Source organism: Cervus elaphus, chromosome 28 (assembly GCF_910594005.1).
Source record: "Cervus elaphus chromosome 28, mCerEla1.1, whole genome shotgun sequence".
Lineage (NCBI taxonomy): Eukaryota > Metazoa > Chordata > Mammalia > Artiodactyla > Cervidae > Cervus > Cervus elaphus.
Window position 1 is genome coordinate 35,002,602 of NC_057842.1, and position 24,724 is coordinate 35,027,325.

Consider the following 24,724-nt stretch of genomic DNA (forward strand, 5'->3'; position numbering starts at 1 on the left):
TTTCCCATTTCCTGGAAGCTCCATGAGAATACAGAAAGTATCTATTCTGTTCTTTCGCTCACAAGTGTTCCCTCCCTAATACACTGACTTGAACAGAGAAGTATTCAGTACTTATTTTTGAAGTGACCGAATGAATCAAACTGGAATAATTATTCTCCAATCATATTCCTCAGGTTTCCTGCCCCTAAGCTTTTGAAATACAAAACAATGGTACCAACATGGTTCCAAGAGCAAATGCCTTTTCTTTTGACCATTTATTATTATTTAATAGTTTTTTTTTGTAGGAAGGAAAAAAGGTTCTAAAATTGTTAGATTCAACTTGCTTTTTTACTTCCCCCATCCCTTGCTCAGGAAGTTATAATGAAGAAAAAATCGGTAGCATTATTGTTTTTCTGCCTTTCTACAGAGTTAAAATTAACTTTTTATAGACTGCAGCATTCAATGGGGTGTGAGACAGTTAATTTGAGGGAGGTGTTGGATGGATCAGTGGTTGTGCGTAACACGGGTTGAACAAAACACTTGAGGACAAGGGGAACATTGTTAAAAACCTTGTCACTGTTCACAAAAGGAAACTGAAAAAAAAAATTTGTATAAATCCCCACAGAACTTAAGCAACCAGTAATTGGTTGTGACTTTTCAATGCTTAACAAAAGAAAACAAAGGTCAACTGGATTTCCAAAGGGAGAAGTTTCCTTTTCACGCTCTCCAAGCCAATTTATAAGTTTCGATTCTGTACTAATGGGCCCAGTTCCACCATGAAGCCAGTGTTCCTCTTTCTTCTCCCACCATATATATCGGTATAGACATTCCAGGAGCCTCCACATGTGGGTAGAGAATGGCTGGGAATTTCTGGAAATCAATGCAATTTAATTAAGTTCTTTAAATATTTTTGAGTGTCTATTATGTCCTGGGTTTCCTATGAGGTACTAGAGATTCAAAGGTGAAGAAGATATCCTTCTTGCTGTGAAAGAGCTCACAGTTTGGTGGAATAAGTGGAAATAGTCAAACAGCATTCTTAGGTAAGACAGACTATGAAGACAGAGCTTTAAAACGAAGTGCTGGGAGCATACGAGAGAGAGACAGAGGGGTGTGTTGTCATCGTGGGGCTTCTGGCGGTGGGTGGAAACTAGGCTGGGTTTGGAGCACTGTGGCTGTTTTCCCAGCACCCATCTACCTCACCTCTCCCTTAATGGGTGACAATGGTTCTTGTGGTATACTAAAATCAAAGAAGAAAGAGATGTCCAATTACATGTGAATTAAGAAAAATTAAAAGAATACAGAAATAAAGTTTAAGTTAATTTTTATACATCTGATTTGCCTCTCATTGCAAAATCTACAGACTAGTATTCAGATTCCCAAGTGACTAAACTGAAAGCAAACTACATCTATAAGATGATAAGAAAGATAAGAAGAAAAAAGAGCCTTGGTACCTGGATACTGGTCAGAGTCGTGTACTGGTAAGCCTTGACCACCAGATAGTTTGCTTCCAAGTCTATCAGTCCCAGGATCATGTATTTCCACCATCTTCGTCGTAAAATTGCCAGGAGGTTTTCTTCTCCTGCATTACAAAGTTAGAAAGAAATGGATTAAGTTCTGAACACACTAAGAAACTCTATTTAGAGGATGGTTGGATGGTATCACCAACTCAATGGACGTGAGTTTGAGCAAACTCTGGGAGACGGTGAAGGACAGGGAAGCCTGGCATGCTGCAGTCCATGGGGTCACAAAGGGTCGGACGTGACTTAGCAACTAAGCAACAAAAAAAGCATTATAGTATTATATATATATATATTTTTTTTACCATACCTTATCAAACGTTTAATTAAACAAATACATGAGTGTGTCAAAGACTGACGTTTTTACTTAGTTTACTAGACTTTATGGTAGATTTCAGCCCTTCAAATTAGCTCCTATCCCAGAACAAGACAGTTTTTAGTTCATGATGTGAACTAATTTTCTCATGAACATTTGAAAAAAAATTTCTCATGAACATTTGAGAAAAAATTAGGTCAAGTAAAAGGGAAAGTATTCAAAAAGGCTGCATCAATACATGAAACCCAAATCATACGAAATGTCTGGATTGTGGTAAGCTAGACAAAAACAGAAAGAGGCGGTCAAGTGGAGAAAAGCCTGCGCTCTGCTGCAGACCTACAGTCAGGCTCCAGGATGCGACGAGGAGGGCTTGCTCAGCTCTGAACCTTACACTCAGGTGGTGTGTGGGTGATGGGAAGACAGAGGAAGCTGGGGTCACTCATGGACGAAGAAGAGTGCCACGGGCCTTGGCTTCAATGCTGCCGGCAACTGCAACCTTCACATCTTGCTTAAGCTGGCGGCATCAAAACAGTCTCTGAGCTGCTTAGTTCATCATCCTTATTCTTACATGTTTCAGGCCTGAAACACAACTTTTCTCAAAGTAAGGCAACATGTTATTAATAATTATAGCTTTCTGGGGCCAACTTGTGAGGTATTCTTAGAAGAATATTTGAGTTTTGTGGAATACGCAAAAACCCTGAGTGAATGGTGATTCTTGATGCCAAAGAAACAATCTAAATATCTGGCCCACAGTATGCTTTCTCTTTGACTTCTTTGGTGGCTTAGTGATAAAAAGTCCGCCTGGCAATGCAGGAGACTCAGGTTCAATCCCTGGATTGGGAACATGCCCTGCAGAAGGAAATGGCAACCTGCTCCTGTATTCTTACCTGGCCTGCGACAGAGGAGCCTGGTGGGCTACAGTCCATGAGGTAGCGAAAGAGTTGGACATGACTTAGCTACTCAACAACAACAACATGCTTTCTCTTGCTTTTCCAAGTGTGCACTCCCCTACATGGACTATTCTTATGCCAGCCTTCAAATGAAGAAGCAGCCTAGACTCTACCACCAGGAAGCCTTCCTGGATCTCTCACTTTGATTTTCCAAGGCTCAGTTGGGTTTCCTTGCTATGGGTTCCTTTAACAGTCTTTCTTATGCCACAGATACAGTATTATCTTCCTGTATTATAATAGTCTGTTTTCTTGACTCTGTTACTCATTAGATTATTAATAATTTGAAGACAGTGGCACTGTCTCGGTCACCACTCTAAGACCCAACCATGCATGGTCAGTAGTCAATAAATAATACAGTGTCTATGAACACATTTCATGTTCCATAATCTCTGCAATGTTAAATAACATTGAAATTGAAATTTTTAATTTTTAAAATATGTATTCTATAAACTTTCATGCTCCAGACAAATGAAAATTGTTTTCTAGTTAGAATGTAGACAACAGCTGACATAAATTAATTTGGTGACCATTTTACACATTAATACTCCATAGATAGGACATAAAAAGGTCAATGGCATATTGAGCCACAAAGCTGCAATTCTAAGGTCACAAGTCATTGTCCCAGTTAATTTATACGATGAACAGAGAATTGCTAAACTCAGAGCACACCAGACACATTTCAATATGTGACATTGAAAATCTAGGTCACGGTGCTGCTTGTTTCACCAATCAATACATATTCAAAGTGGTAAAGATTCAAAGGGATGATTCGTTTCTTGCTGTTCTCTTGAAGAAGTTTGCAAGCAAAACACTAAACAAATGCTCCCAATTGTTTCATTTGAGCACCTGAAAGTGTACAACATGCTTGCTTAGCAAAATTATCCAGGAAGTCAAGAAAGCACTTTTTATTTTTGGCTGAGCAAAAAATGCAACCCTTAAAAGGACTGCTTAGGGATTTATCTACATGACTGTCATTAACACTGATGAATGATAGGTCATTAAAATTCTTTCTAGAATAATGAAGACATATTCTTAAGAGCCTTTGTGCCAAAGTGCTTTCTAAACATCATGAAATGGGGCCATCCATAAAAACACTTGCACAACTGGTAGTATGTTAACATTTTGAAGAAAAAAAGAATTTAAAAAAATTAACTAGGAAGAGTAATACAATCTATGGGTGGAAACTTTAGAAGTATAATTTGGCATTTAAATGGGTTCTGTTATTATTATCAATATGTTCAAATATAAATAAATAGCACAGAAAATAATATGATAAGGTAATCTTCAACCTGATTTAATCTGTGTTAACTGTTGCCATGTTTGTTTCAGAATTTTTTTTTTTTTGAGAAAGGAAATGCTGAAATGATGAAACTGAAGTCCCCTTTCTGCTCCTGCCAGATTCCATTCCCTTCCCTCCTTTCTTAAATTTCCATCTTGATATTGTTGCATACCCTTCATGTTTCTGTTATACATTTTCTACACGTGCATGTATTTCTCAAATAATTTTATGAATTTATTTTTGGCTGTGCTGGGTCTTCGTTGCTGCTTGGACTTTCCCCTCGCTGCAGCGAGCAGGTGCTTTTCTTCACTTGTGGTGCGCAGGCTTCTCATTGTGGTGGTTTCTCCAGTTGCAGCTCCCGGGCTTTAGAGAAGAGGCTCAACAGCTGTGGTGCACAGTCTGAGTTGCTCCGCCACGTGTGGGCTCTTCCTGGACCAGGGATCCAGCCTGTGTCTCCTGCACTTGCAGGCAGATTCTTTACCACTGAGCTGCCAGGAAAGCCCTGCATATGTGTGTATTTAAGTGAAAGTTTACTATATGTACTGTATATGTCATCCTTCTAGGGTTCTTTAAACTCAACATTTTTCTAGAAATATACCCCTATCTTTTATGTAGAGAATAAATGTAATATCTTTCAAATATATATACATAATCATATATAATATATATGATCATATATATGACATATATAAATCATATGAAATAATAATAGATATGTTTTATGAATATGCCACAATTTATCCAGCCTCCCACTGATAGACACCTAAGTTGCTTCCAATTTTTCTCTAAAGAACATCCTTGTACATATGTATGTCTATAATCGGCTTAGAGTTTAATTTTGTTTTCATTCTCTTTTTAAAGAAATGTGGAGTATGCAAGTATTCACAAATGTGTAAAACATAAAGGTGCCCTCCTAATTAAGTGATGCAGCATTCTGGCAACAATAATTATGGCAATACTTGAGAATAGACAGAGAAATTATTAAACAGTTTTGGTCATGTGAGTCATACCTTACTTCACTAAGCATCAACAGAATGATCAATGTGTTTTTTTTTTCATTTTTATAACAAATACTTATATGAGACTATGTATCAGACAGTGTCTATGTGCTTTACAAATATTAATTTACTTAATCCTTATAAAAACCCTGTATGCTAGGTATTTCTATTAACTTTATTTACAGATGACAAATCTGGGACCTGGAGGAGTTAAGTCACTTGCCGGAAAGTTCACACAGATGAGCCAGAATTTGAACTCATGACAATCTGGCATTAGGTTTCACACTCATTGGCCCTGCACAATTTTGCCTCACTGGTTTGTCATTATGGCACTGTCCCCAGGAGTCATTCATTTCTCATTAAAGGAACTATCATGACCTGTTTGTCCAAACCCTCCTGCAGGGTGACCCGCAGCCAACTCCAGAGGAGTGCCGGTCACCTTGAAGCCAACGTGCATGGCGCTCCCTGGCGTTGCCGGTGCCCAGCGGCCCAGCCCTGTGTCCACTCCTGAAGCTGCTTCGGGATGCGCATGTGTCCCGTCACCATCAGTTCAGTACCAAAACGTTGATGCCTCCCTGTCTAAATGCACGACAGACTTTCCCTTGTGAAATGTAAAATAAGGCTTTAAATCAAATTTATGACTTAACAAAGTCTAACGGTAAAAATTACTGTTAGATGCTGTCCTGCTAGTTGAAGCCTCGGGCATAATAACAACGGTTGCACATGGAGTAGGGCGAGCGAGGCGGTGGTTAATAAATGCTGAATGAAGGAAGAGGAAACCCCTGTGCAAACAACTGCCACGTTCACGGCAGCGACTGGAAAACAGAAGGGCCTTGATTCATAGGACTCTTGCTCACCCCCAGTGGTGGTCTGAGCAGAGAATAAAAGGATTGCGAGACAGCATCCGAGGTGAATTCAGCAAAGGGAACAAGAAGCTTCATTCTTCTCGGGGCTGCATTTTCATTAAGGGCTTTCATGGGTGGTGTGATCCTGCATGGTGTTTTTCTGCAAGAACAGAACTCAGCACTCGCTGCACAGAGGGTCCACAGCGAGAGTGACGCCCCGCACAGGGGGAGAGACCCCTGCCTGAATGAAGCCCTCCTCGGCTCACGGCTTGAGGCCATAATGCCATCTTCCTTTAGCAGAACTCCAAGGGACGAGGTTAAATATACATCAGCGAATTTGAAAAAAGGAATGACTGATGATGGAAGTTTCAATTACTCACCTTTAAAAGCTGAAATTTAGCATTAGGATGTAGAATTCAAAACCATTCTCCTTCGTCAGAAAGGTGAACCAAATAAATCTGCTAATAATAAGGAAATGGAAATAGTTCACAGAAAGAACTGTAACCAATTGCACTTTCTATTGTGAATCGGAGGGTAGGGATGGACTATAAAAAGGACAAATAATGAACATTTAATTTTGTTTTGCATTGTTTTATTCATTTTTACTATTACAGTCAGACAGTGAGATTAAGAAGAGCATAGAAGGCCATCCTTTACTGTTTTAGCTTAATAGCAAACAGACCTTGGTTTGGCCTCTGATGTACATTAGTAGTATAAGTTGGTTAATGGCTCTGAGCCTTAATTCCTCTATTGTAAAAATGGGGACTGTCACAAAAATTTAATAGGGAATTGTAGATTAAAAGCAGTATGAGTATCATATTTAAGCTAATATCTAATGCCAGGTATGTGCACAAGATGAGGTAGCAAGTAGTGCTCAGCACGAGTGATGGAGACTGCATGGAGGAAGCCCAGGAAAGTGAACTCTCTTCATGTCTCATTAAGGCTTTGGCCACACATCCTCTGTCTCTTACTCTTGTGATTGTGATGGATCACACTGCAGCCAGCATATGATGCTTGTTTGTCCAGACTAGAGGCAGGCTGAGGGCTATGTCCTTGATAATGATGCCTCTTCTCTGGGCCAGATCCTCGTTGTGGCCCTCTGGATCTCACTACTTGATCTGGGAATGGAGGCCCTGTGAACATACCTTTCCCTTGAACTAGACCTGACTTTGTTTTCTGCGATGCTAGTCCACCTTTCCAGGGAAGGGGGTCTCTCAAGAGGTGTTTCCAAGGTGTTCCAAGGTGACCACATTGTCTGCCCATGACAAGCAAAACATAGAAGAGGAAGCCACACTAAAGGACTCAAAGAAAGCCGAGAGGAGGAGAGACACGGCCTCAGTTCCCACTTAACTCTTTCCACATCCCTCTCACCCAAGCTCCCACTTAGTCTGAACGTCCCAGGCTAAACGCTCCCTCCCATGTGAAGCTTCCCCAGGTTCTCTGCTCCCCCCTCAGAACTTATTTCTCTTTTTCACATATCCTCAACCATGCCTAGCAGAGTGATTTAGACAAATTATTACTCAATGTAAGACCTTGTTACCAAGGTAAGATATCTGAATAACACCCTTAAAATTGACTCAATCATCTGGCTGTTTTCTAAGAAATGCCTAACAAAGGTTTGGAAAAATATCTAAAAGCAACTAAAAATGAATCATAATCACATAAGGTTCTGGTGGCCGTGACTTTAAAAGTCACACGTTTGTAAAAATGATTGTATACAGGATAGGTTTCTTAACAGTAAGTTTATTTTATTTTTTTCAAAGTTACCTTTTTGCATCGATGAGTAAAACAAAGTATTCTAGCTCTAATTACAAACACAAACCTTTCTGATGCAAAAACATGTACACATGGTGATATGAAAATCTCAACTTTTCAACATGTATCTTTCTATGTATGTATATTACCCTTTTAAACATGAAACAGAGCTCTTAAATCTTAGCAACCTTTTTTCTGTTTTTTTGAAGCTATCATCTTTTATGAAGCTAAGACACACAATTATATGTGGCATACATATACCCTACATCCTTTGAAACAGAAAACATTCCTGTGTTCTTGATATATCATAGGAGAAAAAAACATGATTACTAATATTTTCTTCTTAATAATAATAAAAGGCAGTATGAGTGTGACTTATATTGATAGTAAGTCTACTTAGATTTTACCATGAAGGCAATTATAACAAATGGATAAACAGAGAGCTTTTCTGAAAGTTCGGGACATCTAAAACCACATACATGAAAACTGCACACTGACTATTAAACTCTGTTGACTAAAAGCTAGGTATTACAAGTTTCTCTACCTCTTAAGGAAAATAATGTGTGAGATCCAAACAACTCCCCCAAAGTCCATTCAGAATTGAAAAACTAGATATACATTTAGAGCATCCATTTAATATTCTTAGAACACACTGTAAAGAATACAACCACTTGCATGGCTAGACACTGTCACTATTGATCACTGGAAGAGGAACCTGAAAATATTAAAGATGTTCAGTTGTTGTATGATCAAATACAAACACTATTGTCCCATAGTAGGGACATAGAAGGCTTTGGGTCACGCCTAGTGACTAGAGACTCAGATCTAGTGGGCTAGAGACTTTGCCAAATGGGCAATCATGCCTACATAATAGAGCTCCAATTAAAACCCAAACAGAGGTTCCAGTGAGTTTCCATGATTGGTGATATTTTGTCCATATTGTCACACACTGGTGCTGGGAAAGGAACATGGCTCGTCTCCATTGGCAGAAGACCATGGAAGCCCTGGACTTGGTACTTCTTTAGGACTCTGTCCCTTGGTTGATTCTAAAGTGTATCCTTTTCCTGTCATAACTATAACCATGAATGTAATAGCTTTCAGGGAGTTCTGCGAGGCTTAGTAAATTTCTGAAACTGGCAGTGCTTTGGGGGACCACAGTTCCATCTGTGAACTTGCAATTGGCCTCAGGAGTGAGGGTGTTCTTGTGTGGACTCTAAACTTTCTCGTTTGGACTAAACTCTCACACTGGTGTGAGGTAAGCATGGTGTTGAGGCCGTGCCCCTAAAACTTTGCACTCGGTTTTTCTCAAACACAGCTAAAATTGTCCCTCATTTGCTCAAGAACTTGAGTACAGTATTTGGCACATCTCAACAAAACCAGAACCCAGAACCCTTCAGGTCTGAATTCAAATTAAAACGAGTGTCTTTCCAGGTGATTTTAAACAATGTATGTGATTAGTTGCGGCCTTGAAAGAGTATTACAACTTTGCGCTTTTAACCTACATTTTCCATCATTATAAAGATATCACTTACAATGGGAAATACTGTTCATCAGCTCAAAATGGTTAATGATAGGTTGGCTGTATGTGTGTGGGGGGAGGGGAGGGAGGGGATGCTTTGATTTGAAATTATTTAAAGCAGTCATAATGAAATGATGGACAAATATAAATCTATTTTCCTGCAGCGAGTCCGCAGAGAGGAAAATGCATTTGTCCTTTTTAATGACAAGACTATTTTCCTTCTCTTCATCCCATTTTGTGAAAAGTGACCCTATTTGCCTTCTGAAGGTTTCCAGTAATTGGCTCTGATGCCTCCCGACATTAGCAGATGAATCTGTCAGCTCTGTGAATTTTGTTTTAAACAAAGAGCTGTGCAGTGGCTAATGACACACGATGTGAGGTGGGGAGGCCAGAGCAGCCTTGCCTCCGGACTCCTGCCACTCGCTGAGCATATTCAAAAGACAGCGTGACAGAAGGTGCCAAGCTGAACTCTCGAGAGCTGACCTTGAGCTCTGACATGAGAGCATCTGTCATGATGGACACAGGTTAGACCCAACATGGGAAATTAGCAAGAGGAGCATCAGTGGGCCAGAAGCCTGGCTAAGCAGAAAGCTGGCGGCCTCCCCTTTTCTGTCCGTGCTCCCATCTCCCATCCCAAATGTCAAGTACAGATCTACCAAAGCCACTTCTGCTACCTGACATTTATTTTTCATTGAACACCATTTGTCAGGACAAGGCCAGAGGCACCATATACTTACTCTCTCATTTAACTGCCACGCTCTATTGTAGGTTAAAAGCGTGGCATCAGAGAGACCTGTGTTAAAGTACTGACTCTGTCACTTAACCTTGAGAAAGTTTACTCATTTACAAAACGGGAAGAACACTACTTAGTTTAAAGTGTTGTACCAATTAAATGAGAAAATGTATGTAATGTTTCTGGCTTCCAGTAAATACTTGTGAATGACAGTTTTGCTATTAACAGCCTTATGAAGAAGCCTTATGATTTCAGATCATGAAATCGGGTTTTGAAGGAGTTTAAGCAATTTGTCCAAGGTCTGTCCTGATTTTTACTGCAAAGTATTCACTATTCTAATAAAGATGCTTTTTGTTTACAAGGTATGTTTAATGCAAAAAATCAGAAATGTCTTTTATTTATATAATCTTTCTGAAATTAAGTTCAGTAGAAACAGGCAGCGTCTTCCAAGCAATGCAATAATGGTATGCAATGTATACTTTAAAAATACATAGAATACACATACATATGTTTTGAAATATATTTCCATCTGAAATATTGAAGAATATGTTCATGGAATTAAAGAATTTCCACTCTACTAACCTAATGGAAATGAGCACCATAGCACCCAGATTATCATCTTAAAAGTTTCCACCAAAAGAAATAATAATCTTGAAGAAATGATCAATTGCAGATCTGGGTCAGGAAATGTAATACAAGTCAAACCTGGAACATTTCCTTATACATAAAAGCAAGGAAGCAATAAAAAACTACTTGAGTTGTGTCAGAGGGACTCAGAGGCCAACTTGAAGTGTCTTTCATATAAAAATAACGGAAATGGATTGAAATGCATCAGATATATTTAAATCTATGAGTTCATAAAGAATCCAAAAGCAACAGCAATAACAAGAATCACAACCAAACAAATTTAAAAAACTAACTGGTCACTATTGGAAGATAGCAGTAAACCAACTCATTATTTTGAAGATTGGTAAAGGAAAAGAATCAAGTTTTCTGCTCAAGGATTCTTATATGAAAAATGACACTAGGTAGCTAATATTTAATAGATGAAGGGAGATTGTTCTTTATGGTATTACTCTAGCTAATGAAGAGGAAATAAGAGAATTAGAATACCATTATTTTTGTACTCTTTAATGAACTAATGGATATATGCCTTGAAGGTTAAGCTACTGGCATTTTAAAGAAAGAGGCAATGAACGTTTCATGTACTTTCAGATAGAGGAACGAAACACTACCTGTGGAAAAAAAAAAAAAAAGAAACCAAACCTGATCAAGTCTCAGGACTTAACTATTACCAATTTCTCAAATATAGAGGTCACAAAAGTATGTGTTGACACTGCTATATTTAAAATGGATAACCAAAAAGGACCTACTGTGTAGCACATGGAACTCTGCTCAGTGTTATGTGGCAGCCTGGATGGGAAGGGAGTTTGGATACGTGTGTATGTTAGCTGAATCCCTTCACTGTTCATCTGAAACTATCACAACATTGTCAACCGGCTATACCCCAAAACAAAACAAAAAGTTACACACATATGCGTTGAATTGCTCTAGAAACATTCAATTAGCAAAAGTCCATATTGAAGGTGGGAGGAGAAGGGGACGACAGAGGATGAGATGGTTGGATGGCATCACCAACTCAATGGACATGAGTTGAGTAAACTCTGGGAGTTGGTGATGGACAGGGAGGTCTAGGGTGCTGCAGTCCATGGGGTCGCAAAGAGTCGGACACGACTGAGCAAACTGAACTGAGCTGACACTGTGGCATATACTGTCAGAGAGTTTACTCAATTTGGCCTGGAGGACGGCAGGGACAGCAGCAACTGAGAACTTGTCACAAATGCAGACTCTCAGGCCAACTTGAGACTCAGAATCAGCATTTGATCAATTGCCCAGGCAATTTGTATGCATCATAGTCTGCGAAGCAGTGATTGTGTGGGCCACATGATTCTCAAACAAATAAATTGTAATTAAAATGAAGTCTGTAGGTTAAAAGAACTCAAGAAAAATATCAATCACATGCAATTTGCAGACCTTATTTGCATCCTGATGCAAACAAACTGTATATCTATTAGACCATTAGAAATGTGAACACTGACAGGATGTTCGGAATTACTGTTAATTTTAAATATGATCATGATATCATGCTTATGTTATTTGTAAGCTTTTATCTTTTGTAAACACATACTGAAATAGTTAGAGATGAACTGATATAATATCTGAGATTTAATTTTAAATCATACAGGAAGTGGGAAGTGGCAGGAGTTAGGGATAAAATAAGCCTGACTATGAGTTGAAATTCGTTGAATCTGATATACTAGCTCATAGGTGTTCATTATACTATACTGTCTACTTTCCTATTCGTTTGAAAATTTTCATAACAAGAAAGTTATAAAGAGAAGTTCCACTGTGAAGAGTTTAGCTGGTAGAGTAGCACTGGCTGAATGTCTGATTATCAACGATGTCTGTGTGCCTGCAGTCCTTTAAAGCATGTTACTGGTGTAGTCATATTCCCCTTACAGTGTCTTTGAGTTGCAAGTGGTATTATCTTCTTTGACAGTCAGAGAATGCAGAAGTTGGAATTCTGTTTCTTTCATGTCCTCATTTCAGCTTGGGAGGTCAGGAAGAACACTTGGTGACTCGCCCAGCTGAGGTTCTGAAAAACACTTAATAGCTAGGTGCTGCCGCTGCTAAGTCGCTTCAGTCGTGGCCGACTCTGTGCGACCCCATAGACGGCAGCCCACCAGGCTCCCCTGTCCCTGGGATTCTCCAGGCAAGAACACTGGAATGGGTTGCCATTTCCTTCTCCAGTGCTAAGCTTGTTCATTTCCCCGTGTTCTGTGTTTGTGGCAGTGACGCCCTTGTGCTCGTGGCCAAGATGTTCCCTGGCCTTGTTGCTTCCTTCACAGACAAAGTCTGTCTTGGTTTGGACCCCCAAAACCCTCCTAGGGAATCTTTTGCTGGTGCAATGCAGCATCTGTACCAACCACTGAAGCTTTGTCGAGTTACTGATGGAGAAGCCACGCCTCTCAGGGTCGGGGGTGCTGTGTTCAGGCAGATAGATGCTGTAAAAGTGGAGGCCCCTGAGTGCAGTAACATCAGACACAATTCTAAGAGATGGCATCGTGACTAACAAGAACCAGGAGAGGAAACAATGGCAAAAAATAATCTAATGTCCATACCAAGCAAAGCCTCCCGTGTCGTTCGGCAAACACATTCAGAGCCACAGATATCAATCAGTTATTTCAGGTCATAGTGCAGGGAGGCTCCAGACCATGTCACCATCCTTAACCACAGACATAGGTCTGGAATAAGCCATTTGACAAGGCTAAAATATTTGGACCCCAAAAAACAACAGGATAGCCAGTGATTCAGTTGTTTCTGCGTGCGTGCTAAGTCGTCGCTTTAGTCATGTCTGACGCTTTGTGACCCTATGGACTGTAGCCCACCAGGTTCCTCAGTCCATGGGATTCTCCAGGCATGAATACTGGAATGGATTGCCATGCCCTCCTCCAGGGGATCTTCCTGACCTAAAGATCAAACCTCCGCCTCCTGCATTGCAGGCACATTCTTTACCGCTGAGCTACTGGGTTTGTAGCTCTCAAACCCTCAGCTGTTTCTAATATTATATAAATGTTTACTTCTTGATGAAATCGGATTTTTACCATCTCTACCCACTACATCCCTCCCACCAGCTTTTCTAGTCTGGCTCCTAACCTTGAGGGCACAGTAGAATCACTTAAGGAGCTTTTAAAATTGCCAGTTTCTGGGCTCTACCTCAGTAATGCTCACTCAGCAGGTCTGGGTAGGGCCCAGGAATCTGCATTTTAAAATGCTTCCCAGAGACTTCAGTGCTGCTTGTCACTGATTCCATTACATGTTGGCAATCTTGATCTAAACTAATACATAAACTGACCTATTCTTCCCTGAGGCATTTAATCTCCTGGGACAACTACCTGGTCAGCTGGTGACAAGAACCAACTGACAGGGTGGCTCTCTGATGTCTGTTCTAAATCTATCGACCCCAGGGGAATGGAGGGGCTATTAATGGATAAATGGAGCTTTGTCCTAAACCTTATCTTCTAAGAGAAACAGCCCTAATTTCACCCACATTGACTTTTCCTCTGAATTCTTACAGGCCTTATACATAGTTCTATTGATTTGGGAACTTATATCATTTCTCATATTTTTAAATTTTGCAAGTGTGTATTTTTCCTGTCCTAAGATAGTATTAAACTTAGGGAAAGCAAAGCCTCCATTTTATACTTTTTTTTTCCCTGCTACATACATTATTGTCTGCTTGACAAATATTTATTAACTTTCTATTACAAACCAATCCTGAAATATATATATTCTAGAGCTATTCCATAGGATCTAAAACCTCTATCTTGATTATCTTCTATTACATTTTAGGATGATTTTAACTTTCCACAAATTTATTCATTTATTTATTGTGTGTCAACTATGGCACTAGTGACTCAGTTTGTATGCACTGCCAATGTATTGATAAAACCTAATAATCCAAGTTAAAATTCATAGACATACATACTTCTGAGGAATAGGTCTATTTTACCATATAATATTTTTTACAAAACTCCACAACAAATACAAACCCTAATGACCCCATACTAATTGTTTTGCTTGAAAACTGTTTCTGTTCTTGGATATGTGTCCATCCAATGAATGTAAACCTCTGTGAGTATAAAGAATAGTGTCTATGAATGTGTTCCAGAAATCACAGGCTATGCAATAGCTTTTAAAACAGTGTTCCATTGGGACTTCCTAGGATACCGAGAAATAGTAAGAGCTTAAAAGTGAATAAAAGAAAACTCAGATTTCCAACCAGTCTGGATCAGAAGTAGGAAGCTTAGGCTAAAATTAGCATCCCTAGTGTAAATCTGGAAGATAATTCACTCAAGTAACCCCTATTCACTCAAGTAGTCCTATCAACCTTGCTTTCTTCACTTTTCAAATCTTGGATCATATTCAAGACCAAATGTGGCATCATCATCCTCCACACCCACCAAATCCAGTCTATTTTTAGATCTGACTTCAACTGAAACAGAGACATCTTTTGTGAAGGTTAGGGAGGTTGTCTGAAGGCTGCCTGAAGGTTGTGGGTATTCACTGGGCTGAGACATGAAGATGCTAACACGGCTAACCTCTCTGGAGGAAACCTGACCATGAACAGGCACAGTGTCAAAGGGCAATTAGAGTGTTTCTTCCCACTGGTCATCTGAGTGCACCAGGCCAGTAAGCACCCTTCCTCCATTCTCCTTACTTAACCATTTTTCTGAGAGACCCCTGCCACTCTCATTTCTTCCTTGGTAATGGAAACTTAGACCCACCAGTTGACTGATATAACTGCACCCAAATCCCAAGACTAGCATTCTACTTGAGAATAAAACTTGGGCCATCTGTCCAGTCTGTGGACCTGCCGTCTGTACCCTGCCATCTGTCCTACAAACTCCAGCCAGGGCAGGAAAAACTAGGCTTTTCTCTTGTCATCTCCGTGCTGCTCCAAGCATGAAGCTGACCTTAGCAAGTAAACAGATAAATAAATAATGCTTCAGGAAAGCAACAGAAAGAAAAATTTCCAAGAGAGGAAGTTATTACACTGACCTTGCAGTATCCTACCAGAGTTTAAATTAAGGCCCACTGTGATGTCACTGCTATACTTTTGCACCTGAGGTCAGGAGTGGAAAAAGCAGACCGGCACAGGTTCAGCAAGGAATATTTCAAATGCTGAGTTAGGATGAGATGATTCTTTTCAGTGATCATTTCTTTTTTTTCTCCGTGTGGTAAAGTATACATAAAATTGACCATTTTAACTGTTATAAGTGTACAGTTCAGTGGCATTAAGTACATTCACACTCTTGTGTACCCATCACCACCACTCACCTCCAGAGCTTTTTCATCAACCCATTCTGAAACTCTACCCCTGTTTAATAGTGATTCCCATTTCTCTCTTCCGCTGGCCACTGGTAATCACTGTTCTATTTCCTGTCTTTATGGATTTGACTACTTAGGTTCCTCATATAAATAGAATCATACATTATTTGTTCTTTTGTGTCTTATTTCATTCAGCATAACATTTTCAAGGTTTGTTCCTGTTGTATTAATAGAAAGTACCTGAACACCATTTCTTTTGAAGGCTGAGTAATATTTCATTATGTGTATGTTCCACACTTTATCCATTCATCTGTCAGTGGACCCTTGGGGTGGGTCCACCTTTTGGTTATTGTGAATAATGCTGCTGTGAACATTGGTTACAAGTATATGCTCAAGTCCCTGCTTTTATTCTTTTGGGTATATATGAGGAAGTGGAATTGAGGTAATGATTTTTTATAAATTCTTGACTCATTAATCAAGTTATGTAATGAAGAAGCTACTACAGAGAACTCTTTTCATGATTGTTTTGGCCTTTCTTTGTAGTCATCAACATTGGGTCTTTGAAATCACTGGGTCCTCAGGCCAGTTAGATAAACATTCAATTTTTATCACTTTGGAATCTAACTCAGTTTAAGAGCAGTCTATGTGAATGAGATATGCATGAAAGTGGGACTTACACATTATTACATTCAAGTTCTATGGGAATCCTGGATAGCTGCTATTTTGGGATTAAACTAAAGTTCACATATAAAACCACTTCACTCTTTATAAAATTTGAAATTTTGCTGTGATTTATGTCGGAGAGTGTTTTGCCTATGTTCTCCTCTAGGAGTTTTATAGTTTCTGGGCTTACATTTAGATCTTTAACCCATTTTGAGTTTATTTTTGTGTATGGTGTTAGAACATGTTCTAGTTTCATTCTTTTACAAATGGATGACCAGTTTTCCCAGCACCACTTGTTAAAGACGTTGTCTTTTTGCCATTGTATATTCTTGCCTCCTTTGTCGAAGATAAGGTGTCCATAGGTACGTGGATTTATCTCTGGGCTTTCTATTCTGTTCCATTGATCTATATTTCTGTCTTTGTGCCAGTACCATACTGTCTTGATGACTGTGGCTTTGTAGTATAGTCTGAAGTCAGGCAGGTTGATTCCTCCAGTTCCCTTCTTCTTTCTCAAGATTGCTTTGGCTATTTGAGGTTTTTTGTATTTCCATACAAATTGTGAAATTATTTGTTCTAGTTCTGTGAAGAATACTGTTGGTAGCTTGATGGGGAGTGCATTGAATCTATAGATTGCTTTGGGTAGTATACTCATTTTGACAATATTGATTCTTCCAATCCATGAACACGGTATATTTCTCTATTTATTTGTGTCCTCTTTGATTTCTTTCATCAGTGTTTTATAGTTTTCTATGTATAGGTCTTTTGTTTCTTTAGGTAGATATACTCCTAAGTATTTTATTCTTTTTGTTGCAATGGTGAATGGTATTGTTTCCTTAATTTCTCTTTCTGTTTTCTCATTGTTAGTGTATAGGAATGCAAGGGATTTCTATGTGTGAATTTTATATCCTGCAACTTTACTATATTCGCTGATTAGCTCTAGCAATTTTCTGGTCAAGTCTTTAGGGTTTTCTATGTAGAGGATCATGTCATCTGCAAACAGTGAGAGTTTCACTTCTTCTTTTCCTATCTGGATTCCTTTTATTTCTTTTTCTGCTCTGATTGTTGTGGCCAAAACTTCCAAAACTATGACATAAATCACAGCAGGATCCTATATGACCCACCTCCCAGAATATTGGAAATAAAAGCAAAAATAAACAAATGGGACCTAATTAAACTTAAAAGCTTTTGCATGACAAAGGAATCTATAAGCAAGGTGAAAAGACAGCCTTCAGAATGGGAGAAAATAATAGCAAACGAAGCAACAGACAAAGGATTAATCTCAAAAATATACAAGCAAATCCTGCAGCTCAATTCCAGAAAAATAAATGACCCAATCAAAAAATGGGCCAAAGAACTAAACAGACATTTCTCCAAAGAAGACATACAGATGGCTAACAAACACATGAAAAGATGCTCAACATCACTCATTATCAGAGAAATGCAAATCAAAACCACAATGAGATTACATTACACGCCAGTCAGGATGGCTGCTATCCAAAAGTCTACAAGCAATAAATGCTGGAGAGGGTGTGGAGAAAAGGGAACCCTCTTACACCGTTGGTGGGAATGCAAACTAGTACAGCCACTATGGAGAACAGTGTGGAGATTCCTTAAAAAACTGGAAATAGAACTGCCATATGACCCTGCAATCCCACTCCTGGGAATACACACCGAGGAAACCAGATCTGAAAGAGACATGTGCACCCCAATGTTCATCACAGCACTGTTTATAATAGCCAGGACATGGAAGCAACCTAGATGCCCATCAGCAGACGAATGGATAAGGAAGCTGTGGTACATATACACCATGGAATATTACTGAGCGTTTAAAAAGAATTCATTTGAATCAGTTCTAATGAGATGGATGAAACTGGAGCCCATTAGCCAGAAAGATAAACACCAATACAGTATACTAACGCATATATATGGAATTTAAAAAGATGGTAACGGTAACCCTAAATGCAAAACAGAAAAAGAGACACAGATGTACAGAACAGACATTTGGACTCTGTGGGAGAAGGTGAGGGTGGGATGTTCTGAGAGAATAGCATTAAAACAAATATACTATCAAGGGTGAAACAGATCACCAGCCCAGGTTGGATGCATGAGACAAGTGCTTGGGCCTGGTGCACTGGGAAGACCCAGAGGGATGGGATGGGGAGGAAGGCGGGAGGGGGGATTGGGATGGGGAACACATGTAAATCCGTGGCTGATTCATGTCAATGTATGGCAAAAACCACTATAATATTGTAAAGTAATTAGCCTCCAACTAATAAAAATAAATGAAAAAAATAAAAAGTTTTTAAAAAATTGAAATTTTGCAATCTTGTGAACCTCTGAAATCATGACTGTAATAAAGTAATACTGTGTTAGTATTTCAAGCTCTTCAAATAAAGACCATAAGGAAAACAATCCTACATTGTAAGTATATGATTGACAGTGAATGAATAATCTTCATCAATTCTTATAAGGACTTTCTTGTAAATAAACTACTATAGAAGCCTCTGACCCAATTAATTTCAACCATTTCCTGACTTTTAACTCTGCCAACATAAAATAATTATAAAGCCCCCTGTTTCTTTTCTTCAACATTTTTTTTTCTGGAGATACTTACCTTCTTTACCTCCCATAAAACTTTTTAGTAGTAAGAATGATAAAATAAGAGTTCTAAGGACTATGGGATCTAGAATAAGAACTGTGCATGCCAAACATCCAAAATTTTGAATTCTTGAAATGAACAGCATTTATATACCTATGGAAAAAAAAATTATGATATGAAATACACTTTAACATCTGTTACTTTTAAGTGACAACCAAATTTCTTTGATAGGTGACTGAAGAATCAAAAGTCCTTGTTTCTAATTTGAAATACACCACATTCACACTGCTATGATAATCAAGCTTTGCTGCTGCCTGTAATATTTGTCTAATATACTCTGAGATCTTGGAGCTTCTGACTGACAGAGTCATCACAAGCTAGAAAGTTGAAAAAATCTCAGATAAACAGGCCATTCTGAGTTAAAAATATTAACTGTATCACACAAAAATTTGGTATATTAGGCAAATAAATCAAGACACCTCACCTCGCTCAGTCTGTCAGATCATTTCTGCCACTTCCCATTATAGGAGAAGCTCGTCAGCCTAGTTCCTATTGTGGCAAGAATTCACACTAAAATACTCATGAGTTCCTCTACCTTTCCGGCCCACCATTGTCTTGGTGCTTCTGTTGCCTAGCAACAAGACCATCTTATCTATGCAGGTAAATAACCTTTAATACATATTAGTTGAAAGTACTTCTTGGTCTTTCTTTTTTTAAAACTTTCAAAAATACCCTTTTCTCACATGCATTTTAAATTATATCTTTTTTTGACATATAAAACAACAAGGGAAGTTTCACTATGCAGTTTTCAAATCTCTCCTGCTTTATCTACCTCAATACCTTGCCAAATATAGAAATCCCCAAGGAACGCATCACATCTGAATGCCAACGTACACTGTGGTTGACAGCTTTTTTCCTGGCTTTTCAGTGACACCTGCTGTATAGTGCACCTTGCTTGAGTCAAGGACACCAGTGGCCAGACCCTGGAGGAACACTAAGGTTCTCCTTGCCTCCTAATACTAGGGAAAATAGTATAAGCAATCTCCCTGGGGAGAGATCTTTGGACACATTTTGTTCACCAAATACTGAGGCTGTATCTTTCACTTATAATTTCAAGAAAAGTGACAGAGAAGGAACAAAAACTAAAGGGCAAAAGTCACAATTCATAAAAAGAATTAAGGATGTTATTGCTTCTCTGTTTCTGCTCCCCTCCATCCACTCCCCGTTTGTATTTCTGTCCTCTTCTCTTTCTCTCTTGCTCTTTCACACACACACACACACACACACACACACACACACACACACACAGAGGAAGTCTGCCATTTTTTATCTCTCTGTAATTGCTTAGGGGTTTTTCCATCACATCGAACCTGGTTCCTCAGGGAAAAGAGAGCACAGACAAGGTGCAAAAAGGGAGCACAGACAATGTGGAAAGCCATTGTATTAGCTGAGGGAACCAATCCAGGATCATCCTTCAAGGGCAGGGCTCTTGTGTTATGTTTCAACCTTTACCTTCAGAGGTAGTAAGCTGTATATGCTGTGGATTCAAACTCCTTTTGATGTCCCAGAAGATTCATGCATGTACGATGCATTCAATATTCAAGACCTCAGTCAATGAACACACGTTGAGTTTCTACTGAAGGTACAGACCTTGAAGGACAGTCTGCCTTATCAGCACCCTTCAAGTTCCTCTCCTCTCACCTAGAGCGGATTATCAATTCTCTTTGCTTTCACTGATGACTTTGAACTTTCTAATTAGCTCTATGAAAAGCACAGACCATATTTGGATTCTGCCCCTTCTTCTAAAACTCATCCACCATCCCCTTTCTAGTCAGGGCAGAGGTGTGATTCTTTGACTTCTGATAGATAGCTTTCAGCTTACCATTCTTCACCTTGCTTCCCCGACTGTTGGCATCTGCAACAATAATTTGTATGTTCCATCCACTGTCGTTGTATGGAAAGAAAATAAAAATGGAATTGCTTTTGCCAAGAGAGCTCTCTAAATGGAGCTGAGAGGCCACTGCAGATGTGTGACTTTTGCACATCTTGTCCTGGATGGAATCTGACCTTTAGGTCACTTATTGTCCTAATGAAGGCATCCAGAACATCTGCCAGAAACTCAAGATGCCTATCAGACCCTTATCCTAAAATAACTTGTGACAGCTAATATACCTATTGAGTTCTTAACCTAAAATAACTTGTGACAGTCTATCTACTTATCAGACCCTTATCTTAAAACAATTTGTGACTGCCATGGATTACAGATAAATATTTCCTTTCTTGTATCAGAGTATAGCCTCATGGCTTTTGCCTTTAAAACAAATTTTTTTGAAAATTCTTTTGGCTATGCCACATGGCATGCAGGATCTTAATTGCCCAGCCAGGGATCGGACCTGTGCCCCCTGCAGCTCAAGTGTGGAGTCCTAACCATTGGGCCACCAGGGAAGTCTCACAGCTTTTGCCTTTTTAGCCCAATTCTTTCTCTTCCCCAGAGCACTTAGTTTTACCCTAATCCATGTCTCCCCAATGCAATTCTTCCCAAATAAATTCTTTCCCTATTTGCAGCTTTCTGTGTTTCTTAACACCTATTATATCACCTATTATATTCCTGTGGCATCTGCATTGGAGAGACACCCCAGATGATTGTTTTCCACTGGATTTCCAGCCCAAGTATGATCCAATTTATCTACTTTGAATATCGATATTATAGAGAGATACTGGGAAAGCATAAAAAATGATGATGTATAGTCATGCAGAAATGGATAGAAGACACTCTGAGTATAATCAGCAATTTTCCAGAAAAGAGTGCAGAGTCAGACAAGGAGCTACCATGAAGGTCTCCACCTACATGTCTCATGCAGGGTTGACCTACGTACTGTAGCAGTGAAACACTCTCCAGGTGACACGTCTCTGTCCTATACTGGTATTCTTTGCTTTACATAATGAATGTGCTACCCAAAAAAGTCAATGCAAAGAGATTTTTAAAAAATAGCATCAGATTTTGTATCTTTGAAAAAGGGACCTACAATCAATCACTTTTTAAAAAAGGAATAATTCCTTTTTAAAGTGTCAATCACACTCTCATTTAATCTTTCATAAGTGGTGATTTTCTTGTTATGTTTTCATAGAGTTAAGCCCACCCACATGTAAGTTCATAACAACTGGAATAATTTCATATCATGTGCCTATTGAAAATATCTTTACATTGAGGCATGCCTAAGCCCATATGTACTGTTTACAAGAAAGACTTTTAAGTTCTAAAGCCACAAGATCCTTTTGAAAAGGACTAAGACACTGATCCTGGGAAAGATTGAAGGCAGAAGGAGAAGGGGACAACAGAGGATGAGATGGTTGGATGGCATTACCAACTCAATGGACGTGTGTTTGAGTAGACTCCGGGAGGTGGTGATAGACAGGAAGGCCTGGTGTGCTGCAGTCCATGGAATCGCAATGAGTCAGACATGACTGAATGACTGAACTGAACTGATGTCTTCCATGCCTTTGTTATTTTCTATTGTCCCAAACATGGTGTCTTAAACATAGCAGTCAAGTAACACATATGTGTTGAAAAATGAAGGAATGAATCAAGCATCTTGTGTCATAGATAGTGGTGGACTTGAGAAGATTTTTGGTTTTGACAAAATAAAAATACAGAAAAATAGTTGGCAGCATCAACATTATCAATAATGAAAAAACGGTAATTTTTAACATTTTCCAAAATACCTTCAAAACTATTTTAAGAACACAAATAAAAAGTAAAACATTCCATATAAAGTTGAAGTCTTCCCTTTCCTTCACGCCCAACACATTTCTCCCATTCTCAGATGGAAAAATAGGGAATTTATGAATTGCCTTCCAATCCATTTTTGTTTTTATACACATGTACATGCATATGTATACATATCCATAAATATCATAGTTTAGTAAGAGTTATATAAAATTTAGAAAACTGGTATCATACTCTAGTTACTCTATATACCAATTTGCAACTTACTCATTTTCTATTCAACATTATATTTGTGAATTAGCCATGTTTCATACAAATAAACCTGGGCATTTAAAAAAATCTGCTGAACAGCATGTATATTTTACTTATTCAATCCCTTCATTCTAAGACTCACAGACTGTTTTCAACATTTGTTACTATAAATAATGCTACAATGAGTATGCATCTATGCCTGTGTCAGACATTCCAGTTCCCAAGTTTACTGGTTCGTGGTAAATGCATATTTTTTACATTCCTCAGTTCAGTTCAGTTCAGTTCAGTCGCTCAGTTGTGTCCAACTCTTTGCAACCAACCCCATGAATCACAGCACGCCAGGCCTCCCTGTCCATCACCAACTTCCGGAGTTTACTCAAACTCATGCCCATTGAGTCGGTGATGCCATCCAGCCATCTCATCCTCTGTCGTCCCCTTCTCCTCCTGCGCCCAATCCCTCCCAGCATCAGGGTCTTCTCTAATGAGTCAACTCTTCGCATGAGGTGGCCAAAGTACTGGAGTTTCAGCTTCAGCATCAGTCCTTCCAATGAACACCCAGGACTGATCTCCTTTAGGATGGACTGGTTGGATCTCCAGAAGAATTGTACAAAAAAGATCTTCACTACCCAGATAATCACAATGGTGTGATCACTCACCTAGAGCCAGACATCCTGGAATGTGAAGTCAGGTGGGCCTTAGAAAGCATCACTACGAACAAAGCTAGTAGAAGTGATGGAATTCCAATTGAACTATTTCAAATCCTGAATGATGATGCTGTGAGAGTGCTGCACTCAATATGTCAGCAAATTTGGAAAGCGCAGCAGTGGCCACAGGACTGGAAAAGGTCCGTTTTCATTCCAATCCCTAAGAAAGGCAATTCCAAAGAATGCTCAAACTACCGCACAATTGCACTCATCTCACACGCTAGTAAAGTAATGCTCAAAATTCTCCAAGCCAGGCTTCAGCAATATGTGAACCGTGATCTTCCAGATGTTCAAGCTGGTTTTACATTCCTAGCTATAATCAAATAACTTCCAAAATGTACCAATTTACACTCCACTTGCAGTGTACTGGAGTTTTCCTTCTTCCCATCCTTGCCCATATGAACCACACACATCTCACATGCTTATCTCTCAACAGACAAGGAGGATAAGCTCTCATCAAATTTGTGTTTTGTGATCAAGACAGTGAAATTCAATAATCCTTAAATGATGGCTAGTACAGTTCCCATAATTGTAGCATGCTGTAGACTTGCTGACTTTAATATGGTGGGTTAATTTTTTTTTTATTTTTATTGGAGTATAGTTGATTTATAAGATTGTGTTACTTTCTGCTGTATGCGAAGTGAATCAGTGATACACACACACACACACACATATATCCACACTTTTTTAGATTCTTTTCCCATATAGGTCATTGCACAGTATTGAGTAGAGTTCCCTGCTATACTGTCCTTATGTGCTAAGTCACTTCAGTTTTGTCCAATTCTTTGAGGTTCTACGGACTATAGCCCACCAGGCTCCTCTGTCCATGGGATTCTCCAGGCAAGGATACTGGTTGGGTTGCCATGTCCTTCTCCAGGGAAACTTCCTGACCCAGGGATCAAACCTGTGTCTCTTATGTCTCCTGCACTGGCAGGTGGGTTTTTTTTACCACTAGTCCCACCTGAGAAGCCCCAGGTCCTTATTAGTTAGTTAGGT

General features: G+C 39.2%; 1 protein-coding gene across 1 annotated transcript in view; it reads right to left on the minus strand.

Moving 5' to 3' along the window:
- SLC35F1 (solute carrier family 35 member F1) overlaps positions 1 to 24,724 on the minus strand; it is a 411,149-nt gene that overhangs the window by 83,066 nt on the left and 303,359 nt on the right. The window contains exon 3 of the mRNA XM_043890017.1: positions 1,431 to 1,558. Within this exon, the coding sequence (XP_043745952.1) occupies positions 1,431 to 1,558 (128 nt within the window). The remainder of the gene's footprint in view (positions 1 to 1,430; positions 1,559 to 24,724) is intronic.